General features: G+C 37.0%; 1 protein-coding gene across 1 annotated transcript in view; it reads right to left on the reverse strand.

Moving 5' to 3' along the window:
• Positions 1–12,661, reverse strand: part of RGS12 (regulator of G protein signaling 12) — an 85,436-nt gene that overhangs the window by 26,909 nt on the left and 45,866 nt on the right. The window contains 3 exon segments of the mRNA XM_040555846.1: positions 1,569–1,712; positions 2,919–3,011; positions 6,219–6,388. Coding sequence (XP_040411780.1) covers positions 1,569–1,712; positions 2,919–3,011; positions 6,219–6,388 — 407 coding nt within the window.

Raw genomic sequence — 12,661 nt, forward strand, 5'->3', positions numbered from 1 at the left:
TGCTGACATCCACGTTCTCACCTCCAGCCATATTTCCATTCCCTCATAGGTGCTGCCTGTTGGTTCTGTTGTATCTTCCAATAAATGGTTTTCCTATCTAAAAAACACTTACTTTTGTAGGGTTAATTTTACCAGTTTAGTGCACTGAAACAGCCTAGCACAAAGTCTAGTGAGCCCTCAATGAGGTGTCAAAGAGCCAATTCAGTGTCAGAGACCCTTCCCATTAGAAAAACTGCTCACAATGGAGAATCTCTCACCCTGTGAAAAATACAATCCTTCTCACTGTTAACATGGTGTAGTTACCGTGAGCTGAATTTGGAAAGTCTGTGCATGTTTTGCACAAACCAAACTCACCTGCAGTTCTCTGTTCCCAAGGTCACACCACCCACCAGGACCACAAAACTGACCCACTGTTTTCTAACTTAGTGAAACCAAGATACACAGGGCCATCAAGGCAGTTCCTTACTGAGCACTTGCCTCAGCCAGACAACACAACATTAGTAACGCAGCACGACTAGCTGCAAGGCTGCTCAATGAGACAGAAGTAACTATCATTACATCTTCATAGGAGGAAGAAAACCTGCATCAGCACAGCCACCATACTAATGAGAACACCATCTGCTCCACCAAACAAGAAGGTGAAGAAGAATCCAGACATGAAAAGCCAAGATTAGGAGTGCATGAAAATGCACTTTGGGAGCTGCACATGGGGCAGTTGTATGCTTCACTGTATGCTAGAAGCTGCCAGACCAGCAGTCAGGACTACCCTTCTCTCCCCATATTTGCAGATGGAGAAAGTTACTACACCCATCTGCTCTTACACCCAAAAGCATGCAATCTGAGGCTGCACTTAGAATACGATTGTGACTTGCTTCATTTATGCATTTAAATCTATACCCTTGGTTCCTAAAAAATATGATCTCAAAATTATTTCTACTACTAAATTGTTAAACTCTTCTGTAACTCCCACCTTATTTGGACAAAAAAAAGGCAAAACTTAAATTCTACAGAAAATGTAAAATATATCCTGTTGTTACAGAACTGTTCTGTTGGGAACATCAAAATTACCTAAAATGCATCTGCTTCAGAGGTCTTCAGACACCAACAGTTTCAATAAGCTCCTTGTTTGACAGTTCTATTAAAGCATATCCTTCAATAGAACAGGCATATTTTACAAGCCACTTTTACCAAAATTAGATACTATTTGTGTACAGAGTTGTCCATTAAAGGAAAGAACAAGCAACCATATGCAAACACTGTATGCAATGGTATTTCATCACATGGTACTATTTACTTGCACTAAATCTTCATTTCAATTATATTTTTCAGATGATTTAGTTAATGGCAGTTTTCTATACATCCTCAAATGTACAGAAGAACAATCAAGTACCAGTCCTTTATGCAGCCTTTTTCTGTACCACTAACAGAATCTCTATGATCTTGACTTCTCTGTGTTTGTATAGGCAGTAAAGTACACGGCATGTAAAAATACTTTTATACATTTCAAAGCACTTCAAAGGAAAAGATAACAGACAAATGTACAACAATGTTATGTTTTCGATAGTTACCTGAAGTTGCTGTTCCTTGAACATATCTGGATGTGGGGAATTGAGAATATCATCTGCCAGCTGTGCCTGGCTATCAATATTAACTGGAGTTGTAGCTTTGCTACACAAAAACTTAGTGAAGATCTCCCGAGCTCTGTAAGAAAGCTGTAGAAAACCAATGCTATCCTATTAATTTATATGCAACTTTGCAAATGCATCTTTACACATCTATTTTTAATACCGATGTATTTCATCCAAAAACATAGAGCCATTCCAATTTCCTAAATATATATAAGCATTTTTCATTTAATGGCTTTTGTTAGCTTTAGGAAGGAAACAGTTTTTTTTTCCTTTAAAATTGTAAATACTCATCAGATATTTCCTAAGAGGTAAAAGATACCATCAAAATAAAACTTAAAATAATTAAACTATGAAATTAATAAAGGCGAACCACATCAAATACTATTTTGAGGAGGAGAAGAGGTATTTTATATTTTAAACCTTTCAGATAATGGTTACTATTTAAATTAATTCTCTAAGATTCAATTTCTAGAAGTTAGAAAAATGTAAACATATATTTGAATACTTACTGTTAAAAATATTCATGTGCTATTTTTATCTTGTTTACTTTGAAACACCTACATTATAGAAGGAATGAAAAAAGCACACCAAACTGAGCTCAGAGCCCTGAGTGTTCAGAAAATACATTGTTCTAAGACAGAAGAAAGTGGGGAAAAAAATGATGGTCCATAAAGGAGCAAAGAGGTACTAGGAAGCTGAATCCACCTCCACAGTGTAAACCTGACTACATGCAGTTGTGATGTTGACAGCAGTTGTTGCAAACCTGCACAAAATTCATATAACTAAGATTGCCTGACCAATGTCAAACTATTAAAAGAATGAGATACAGATTCTCATAATCTGTGAAAAAACATTAATACCTTTACTGCAGCAGATATGTTAGTGTATATACATATCCACGTTAGTTACAAACACATTATAAACAAATTATCTTAGCAAGTAGAGGCAGTTTAGCTGAAAGAGCACAACAGAGGCTAACTTTCACCTCTCCTTGACATGTTAAATTAATTTGCTCTGCACTCTCTTACACTGGGCTAGACGTTTTTCAACATCCAAAATAGCTTAGCTCATTTTTACAGAACTATCTCTGCATTTCACTGAATCCTAAATATTTCCAGCAACTTCAACCTGGGACAGTACTCTCAGGAGACTGAGAAAATTAGACTGAGGCTCTAACCCTAGTGTAGTGAAATCACAGTAGACCAAGCATAGTTCTAATAATTTCAATAATCTTGAAGAAGTAAGTTTGTAGCAAGCAACACCACATATTGAAATGCAATATTGACTTACCTCTTTTTTATCATGTGCAGGTACATGGTTAAAATATTCACAGGCCTGCCAGAATAAAATATTTTCTTCACTAAATTCCTTCCGCAGAAATTCCTAGGGTGAAAATAAGCAAATAATTAAGTGCATCATAAAGAAAACAAGTTACTTGCAGCTTTGCAGTGATAATAATTCAGTCCAGTTGTAATGCATGTCCAATATATGCCTAGCGCTTTTCCTCTCTCATTTCTTTTAAATGTATACAATTGAAAATAATGCATCAAGTTGCAATCATATCATTTTCACAAATAAAAATGAAATTTCACGTTAAGTAGTATATATACTAGTGAATAAACCTAATAAAAATTTAAATAATGTATAAGTACATTAAAAAATTACACCGTAAACTAGCTGCCTTTAATTGCAGTACTAATAATAGAATAGAATGTTTATCAAGCAGTGTGCATAACCAACTGTGTATTCATTACAGCAATTTTCTGCATCACATGCCCACTACAAGAATATTTAATCACTGCCTGCTTTTTGTGTTCAGATGGATTCTCCTTGGAAAAGACATTCTTAGAGGAAAATAAAATCTCTCACTAAAACACACAATAATCACATTTATATTACAGCATCCAAAGGTCCAAATAAGGACCAAGATCCCATTCAGTTTGAAAATTGTACAAAGACATACTGTCCCTGATTCAAATCTGTAGAATTCAATTTTGTCTCAACATATTTCTTGAAAGCATTTTACCCATTATTAAAAAAAAAAAAATCACTCTAAAAAATAAACTTGGGCCTCTAAAAACTCTCCAGTGACTCATTTAGTTGGAACAATGCTTGTTTATGCTTTAGAGCTTTACCTATCAGTGTTTAAGTGAAAAGGATTTAGGTTATCACACAAGCCACAACCTTCACTCAAACATCACACTGCTATACACTCAAGTTTCCTTAACATTCAAGGCAGTCTCAGAGGAATCTTCACAGGAATACTTAAAACTAAACCTTATGTGTCCTTTTAGGATTTGCACAGAGTTCAGAGAGTCCAACTGTAAAAAAACAGTTGAGACAGACTACAACACACAGAGCCTAAATGCACTAGCAGCCTCTCCATTTAAACTAAAAGTTTTTTAGATGCCTAACCTGAAAATTAAAAAAAAAAAGTAAAAAAAATCCAGAGAGTAGTCAGGGGACATTTGTTTGTTTTACGTGTAATTACAGATTAGAAGAGAATCAAATTAGTGAGCAGGAACTGGAACCCAACTGCCTACTTCCCCACTCAGTGCCTTCACATCTCCAGAAATCTCCTGTTTGCCTTCTTTTTGGCCACATGATTTTGGCACAGCTGGCTGCACAACAATTAGGAGGACTGAATGGAGCCCCACTTGAAACATTACATAGCCTAGTAGTTGTCAAAATATGGCTGGGAGGCTGGAGATGTTGGTTTGAACAACTTGAGGAGGGAACTGCAATCAGGTCTCTCACTTCCTGGATGACTGCTCTCATCAACAGACTATTATGCAAAATGTGAGTATTTGCAAAACATGCAAAATCTCTTCTTCAAGAGTAATTTCTGCTGTGTGACAAAGCTGTCTTCAGGAAAGCCTCTGTATTCTGAATCGTAAACGGACCCAGATGCTACTACGCAATCGTAAATTACATGCTGGTGCTCCGAGGTTCTTGAACCCTGGTGGATATCTGTGCCATCTGGCTAGTTATAGGTGATTTCCTTCTGAGTCCATGGGCTTTTAGAATTTCCTTTTGAAGGAATGTTAACCTGTCACTTGCAAAGGCATTTCATTCAGCTACCATGATTCTACTTTACGCCAGATTTCGTGGCATTACAGTATCCAGGTAGCAGGTAGAGTTGAACAATGGCCCTGGATCTCTCCTGGGCCTCAAGAAAATGGTGGTGCACAATAAATTTCAGCACTCCCTTTCTTTAAATTGAGTATTTAACACATGTATTTTTGTAAAGTTGTAAAAAATAATTTTTAATTAGAATGGGGAAAAAGTGAAACTCCCTGAATTTAATATCCAAGATCGCCTTTTGCTGAACTGAAGTGCAATTTTAACATTTAATCTGAAAATTCAATAAACACTAGTTACTTTCAAACTTCTTAATAAAAGTTTGAACATTCATAGTACTGAAAAAGACTGCAGCAATTTCTTATGTATACATAAGTAAGCCTACTGGTGGTTTAAAAGTAATGAGAAAGGACAACTAAACTTTCAGTAGAACTTTTTTAGGTGGACTCTAACATTCGATCAAAATTGTAATTTTTCTTTCATTATGAGGAGAATCTCAATATCTAAGCAAAAATGCTTATGGCTCTTAAAATACTCTGCTAAGAAAAATGGAGAGACAGGGAACTTAATATCTAGGATGTATCATTTTGCTTTTACGTGTTCTGTTTCCTCAAACAGGCATTCACTGTTAATCTGTTTTTCATGTTCCCTCACCATTTAAGCTGGAAGTCTGACTATTAATCATTTTAATGTACTTTCATATTAAGTAAAGGAGTTACTGCAGATTCCAGAAATCTACGTCTCTTATACCATAAGTTTCCTTATGTTCTGTTTGAGAGAATTATTTGGGCAGCACAAAAAGTCCTTGTACAACATGTACAGAATCAACAACAGACTTTCTGAGCAACAATGCAAAACCATATACACCTCGATTTCCTTATATGTAAAATAAAGATACTATTTATGACTTCATAAATGTCCCGTGAAGAAGTTTAATTTATGCTTTGCAAATATTCAACTCTGCTCCTGAAAACTGCAGCTTTAACCACTGCTCTAAGCTACCTAACTACTTAAAAAAAAAATTTCTAAAAAAGGTTTTGCAGGAAGATAAGCCACTGTATCATCAAAAAAATCTTCTGCATGGTTTCCAACATTTAAGTAAAACTTCCAAACATTTCAGCAGGCAAATACGAGAGTAAATCATTAACTCTTAGAGAACTACTGAAACTTTGCCTTTTTCTTGTAAAAAGGCAACAGATACAAAATATAAACAAATAGAAATGTTATACAAAATGTGGAATCTTACTAAAAATTCTGGTACAAAGAAAAACGTACCCTCCATTTTATCTGAATCTCAGATAAAATGCAGGATAATTCATGAAAATACGTATTACTATGAACTCTTATTAAGCTGTGAACCAGTTTAAACTTAAAAGACGTTGAGATAACCACTGTGCAACAATGAACTCCTCTTGTCCTATGTAAGGATAGCATCACAAAAGGAAAAAAAAAATTACAACAGCAATATCAGATAGTTTGAAAGGCCTCTTACTATTTCTCAAACCTTACCGAAAAATATTTAACACCAAGAGGATCCTGAAGAAGACGCTCGAATGAAACTGCCCAGCTTGCAACTCTTCTGTCTCGAAGTCGACGACAGCTCTGTACACTGGGAAGACTAGCATTGCTACTGAGGCTGTTCTCACTGATGCAATCTTTCAAATCAGTACTATTCAGCTCTGTTAAAAAAAAAAAAGTTAATAAAATATTATTCACTTTTACTCTTTCCTCTGCAGCACGGTTTTCTTCATTTATCACGTCTCTTTCACAAGCTCATAGTAGTGGAGACTTCAAAAGCTCTTGGCATTGCTTATAAGGGGCACCTACTTAGAAAATAATAATAATAACCATCTCTCAATTTTCTTCTGTTCAAAAGAAAATTAAATGAGTATCTTAGCGGCAATGCCCTACCAGAAGCAAAAGAAGCAAGCAGTGGATTCTGCTAACATTCCTCACCACATGGACTGCAATCTTTTTTAAGGTTATCCAAGGAAGATAGGTTTTTAAAAATCTACCATTCACCAGAAAGCGGGAAAAAAGAAAAAACTACTTGATGATAGGAGATTGAAAATTGTATGAAATTTTGCTATCAGTAGTCAGAGGCTTTCTGAAGTGTTTCATGGAATGAGAGATTCTTGCTAAATGCTGAAAGTTTAGGAGAAAAGCCAACTTAAAATAGTACTATCAACGAAAATGAGCTAGTAACAGATGTCCTCCTTATCCTTGGGAAGCAGATGGGTCAATCCATAAATCCTAATTTGATTGGGGGTTTCTGACAAAAACAGGGATCCAAGACTCCATTCCATACTCGAGTCAACAATCAGCAACTATCTGGGGACCTCAATGTTCCCCTAGTCTGCGTGATGCAGCACCCAGCGGGACACTTCTAAGAGGAGGCTGCTTCTCATCCTGCCCTTGCTGGGGTATTTGGGGGTCTTCTTGACATAAGTGATCACTAGAAAAATTCTATAATACCCAAATAGCCTGCTTTAGTATAATAATTTGCATATCTAAATATAACATTTTCCTAATGAAACAACCAAGAGAGAATTAAACTACCAGTGTTTTCAAGCTAAGCATAGGAAAAAAAATAAATATTCAAAATGGGAGACTACATACCACCACTACAGATTCATACACAAAACAATGTTGAGATGACACACTCATACACTCATTAGCCACCTCAAACAAACAACCAAAAGGAAAAAAATAATAATAATATGATGTTGCTTCAATTTAACTACTAAAATGGTAGCTATAATAATATACAGAATAAGTGAGAATAACAGTGGCAGGCTGTGGTCAGCTCTTGAAGATGGCAGGTGGCAAGCAATACTGACTCAGAAACTCAGTGTTACCCTACGCTCGCTCAGTGCCCTCTTTCAGGATGAAGTTGAGAAATGACCCGATACTTTAAATCTCAAAAACAACAGAAATGGCTTTTGTATTCTGAAAGACAGATAAACAAGAATCCATAGAAAATTTAGGAAAATACAACCTTGTGCAGCAGCATGACTGTTATAACTTCAAGTATTAAACCAAAAGCATCTTTTTTATATATCAGTAAATACAGTACACACAAAAAATATTGAAGAATTGACCACTTGCTCACATAGTGGAAAACTGAAAGAAATGACTTTTCTAAGTAAAGAGGAAACTGTATACAGCAGGGAATTATTCACACACTTGTCATTTATTTGTTGCATGTCCTTTTACAAACCACCATTCTCTCCATCTCTCAGCTTACACAAATGTAAAATCGGTATAGAAGTACTCACAGTTACTGATTCACAGAGTGAATCTGAGGTTTAATTGTGAAGATATAACTGAATAAAGCCTTGAAGAACCCTGTCTCAAAATGGACCCTGCTTAGAGCAGGAGGTTGGACCTGAGACATGCCAAACCAAATAAATTTGTGATGAAGGGATGAAAACAGGTAATCTTTCAATTCGTTGAAAAATTAGCAGTAACAGATGTGAGAAAATACTTTCCTCAAATAAAGTAATGGTGTCTTCAATAATTCTATGCCAAATAGAAAAGCAAAGCTAAAGCTCACTATAAATGCAAGCTGGTTGAGGAAACTGAATTCACAACCCATGAAGAATGGCCTATTCTTCACAGAAACATTTTTACTGTTGTTTATTTTCCTCAGTTAATCTCCCAAATAAACTAAAGCAAGGAATAATTCCAACAAAATTGCTATTCTATAAGATCTCTCAAGGTCTCCTTTTCCATTATATATTAGGAATGACTTTGCATTTCCAAACTCTATGTCACAAAACATTTTTCTTTGCTGGAAGTATGAACTTTGAAAAAAAGGGCCACTCAAAAATGGTTACAAACACACCGAAAAGTTATAAACATAATTATAAAAATAAGAAATTTTAAAGACAAAAATAGTTCTGAAACTTCATTTTTGTATGTATTCTGTAGCTTACAAATATTTACTAAGATGTGAAAGTTAACTACTGCAATTTTCTGTAAGCAAAGCTATTGTTTAAGCAAAATGTTGCAAAAAAGATACAGAATTAGATTAGGGGAAAATGAAAAATTGTATTTTCAACAAGGATAATATTTAAGGAGCACAATAATACATTAGGCATAAAAACATTTTTTATTTGCCTAATAGTCATGTTAATCAAAGCTAATAAAAAAGACTCAGCAAATAACGCTAAATTTCCTTATAACAAATATTTATTCACTTTTTCCTGTAAGACATATCAAAGAGCATAACCAAGCCAACTGTTAGCCTCATTAGAGAATACCTGTCACCACAGTGAAACTATTGTGAAAGAAGCTAATGTGAATCTGAAGAGAATTACAGCTAAATTTATTACCAGGAGTATTTTGCTTTAACTCTGCAGGTGGATACGTTTTATTTTACAGTCCAGGATATAAATAGACACCCACTTCTCGATATATCTGGAACAGTTTCAGATGTTACTGCCTCACTACGAGAGGGTTCAATGCCCGGAGTTCTCCGGTGACGAACGATGAAAGTTTCCTAGGCCCGAATGATGAAAGTTTCCTAGGCCCATTGAGGCAGACTCCAAAAGGTAAACTCATCCCACATACCAACCTGCCTAACCCTACGTGGGTGACAGAGGGAGATTAGGGAGTAGCCACAGGAACTGCTCAGCCCTAAAGGGCAAGTCACAGTGCCGTAGGACTCCTGGGGATTGGGAAATGGTAGGCACAGCAGTCTTTACAGGAGCAGCTTCTCCCTCCTCCCAAGCGTGGCTGTTCAGCTTCCTCATGGTAGGGAGGAAGACCGAATTGCAATTACAGTCCGGGTGTTTACACCAGTCGGTAACTGCTAACTACATCTAATTGCTAGCAGCTGCTCACTCTCCAGCTTGTCAGAGTTACATTTGCTATAAACTATGCTGGTTTCTCATCCCTCTGATATGCTGCCGACTCTGGAGGTCCCGTGAAAACAAATGAATCAAAATAAGACTGCATTTTCAACAGCTCTGAGAGCTACTGGCACCGGTCCTCCGAAGCGTTAGAGCAGCATTAAGGGCTTACTCATTCTCAGTAAACTGTTTCTGTTCTGCTGGACTTTATTTAGCTAACTCAGATTTTTTCAGAAAGTACCGTTAACCCTGGCACCGCTTTGTTTTCCCTTAAAAAGGAAATGCAGTTTGCTTTTAGAAGAGGTACAGATTTCTGCTGGAGTACCTGCTAACCTGGAAACAATGCAGAACAAGGTTATTCCCCAGGACAGGGCTTGGTTATTGGTGCTTCTTTAAGTACATGCATCAATGGTTGTAATTAAGTTACAGCATGGTACACCAGTGTGTAATCTAGAATCAGAAAGAAAGGGGGAAAAATATCACCAACTCTCACACCAGGACATAATTTATCCAAATCACACTTAAATGAAGAGTGTATAAGCTGTAACTCCTGTCCCACTCCGGCTGCAGAGGAATGCTTCCCCTGTAAGCCTGCCGTGTCAGGTTTCCTGACTCGCACCACTTGCATTCCTAGCTACACACAGCCCACCCTGCAGAGGAGGAATAGGGCCACTTTCCAACCCAGTCACCTATTTCCTCTATGATCGCTCTGTGCCCTCAGACCTAGAGCCCTGACTCCTCACCCTCAAACACTTTAATCACACGGCTGTGCAAAGCTTCCAAATACCTTCCTTTCTTCCTTTTTCCTTATTGTGCAGGAGCACTGACCCAGCTTGCATTACCTGTAAAAGGAGGCTCCTTACTGAAGCATCAGGAATCCAGGGGACCTAAATTTATTCCTGTTCTGTCCGAGAACCACCGTACCTAGCGAGGAAGTACCACTGCCTGTGCAAACTCACTGGTTCATTTATTGCCATCTTCAAACACAGAACTGATAAAGAATACTTCCTAAAATCCATACCACCTTTTACACCTTTTGCGTTTACACAAGAAAGTGGTATGTAAAAAAGTACACACATTTAATCATCTGAAATCTTCAAAGTATTCCGGATAAGATGGCTTTGAGAGTTTTGATTTAAATCATGTAAAGCAATAAGTCTGAATGCAATTAAGGATATTTTTCTAAGCATTTTTTCATAAAATCCATTTATATTTCTCAACCTACTAATACCTTTTTATTATTGTGAGCAGCTCCACATACTCCTAGTAATCATCTGAATGCACACACTCATATAATTAAGATATTCCAGTTAATCACTAAATACATTACCTGGATAAAGCTGATACGAACCACTGTGGTGCCACTTAATCAAATACTTCAAGGCATTCACTGAAAGCCATCCTTCTGAATCCATACCAAGTTCAGCTGTAACGTCCCGGAACCCATAGGGTGAAGGCTGGCCTCACTGCCCGGTACATTGTTCCTCTGCAACTTTGGGATACGGGAAGCTAACGCGTCCTCCTCCAGCAATTCCTGGTAGCTTTTTACACCATTTTAAACAAATCGATTCTTTACCCTCATGGCTTCAAGCAGAGGAAGCCAATAGTATACTTAACACAAAGCACTATAAAAATGCTCCATAAATAATTTAAAGAAAAGACCTTTTGCCACTGCTGCTAAAGGAGCTTGAATTATTTATGTTAGAGTGGAACACAGCTACAGCACGCACTGCCAACGTAACTGAAAAATAAGTTGTATACCTGCTGGAGGAAATAATGCCTCTGTATTTACAGTGTAAACGGTAGTGGTTTGTTTTATTTTGTATTTCATTATGGATTTCTTGTGCTACCTTCTTTAGTTACTTTTTAGAATAATAAATAATGTAAAAATGTATTCTAAACATCAGATTCCTTTCAAAAGATTCTTCAGGACTTTTTCCTTATGAAAATTATTTCTGGATGATGAACACTAAAACCAGAAGTGAGCTGACGCAACAGCAAAGTGGTATCTCAGGAAAAAGACATGCCTATAGTATGTGATACACTTCAGTATGTGGAAATAATAGACTTCAGCATCGTGGAACTGATCTCTGTAGGGAATAGCAGGTAAGAATTGAGTTAGAGATTCCTAAAAGAGCTATTAAGATACCTCACCACCTGGGACCATCTGTCTGGGAGACGAATGACGGTGTACTTTTATTACATGCCCCTTGACCTTAAGGTTTGCCCTTTGTAAAGTGCCGTCTAGGTATCAATAGTGAAAGCCAGAAATTAGCTGGGGACTAATGATCATCCCTAAGATGATTTAGATTGCACTGTGCTCAAAACATCAGCCAGGCTGGGGCATGCTGTGTCAGCACTCTCCTACTCCTGCTCTAGCAGGAACGTATAGTTTCCAGGGTGGGAAGTAGGAGCAATCTGCTAATTACCCATAGTTGTAGTAACATAAAATGGTTTCTGCTGTTCCCACAGCATAGGTGCTGTAACTGATCTATAGCAGTGATCTTGCAGCAGTATTACAGTTTGCATTCTGATTGTCTGCAATTCATTAAGCAGGTCAGACACAGAGTTGCAGCAGGTCAGTATCTCTGGAAACACCGTTAACTCAAGGAACTAGATCTTTTACCCCTTTTACAAAGCCCAAGCACGCAGTTTTAGCTAATGACAACATCGTAGCCTTGCATAAGCAGAGTTACCATGTAAAACTTCTACAAGGGGTAGATGGTTTCCAGTGCCTGTCTCTGACGTAATAAAATCCATATGACACGAGGCTTAATTGACTTTGGGAAGAAAATGTGCAGAGAGCTGTTGTGCCTCCTATTATACGGAAAGGATGTATATAAACACATTATTATTGCTTTTCAAACATCAATTTCCCTTCCCAGACTGAAGCTTAACAACAGTATTTATACCACATACATGTACAAACACTCTGTCTAGGGAGGGAAATACACACTGCTATACTAATAGCTACACTGGTGCAAATCTCTCTAATTTAGATGTTCTCTAAAATGTGTAAATCTGTGGATCTATTAACGTATTAGTGAAATTTGAGAAGATTGGAAAACTTTTCAGTGCTGTGACAATTTCGATAAA

This window comes from Cygnus olor, chromosome 4 (assembly GCF_009769625.2).
Source record: "Cygnus olor isolate bCygOlo1 chromosome 4, bCygOlo1.pri.v2, whole genome shotgun sequence".
In the NCBI taxonomy this organism is placed as follows: Eukaryota; Metazoa; Chordata; class Aves; order Anseriformes; family Anatidae; genus Cygnus; species Cygnus olor.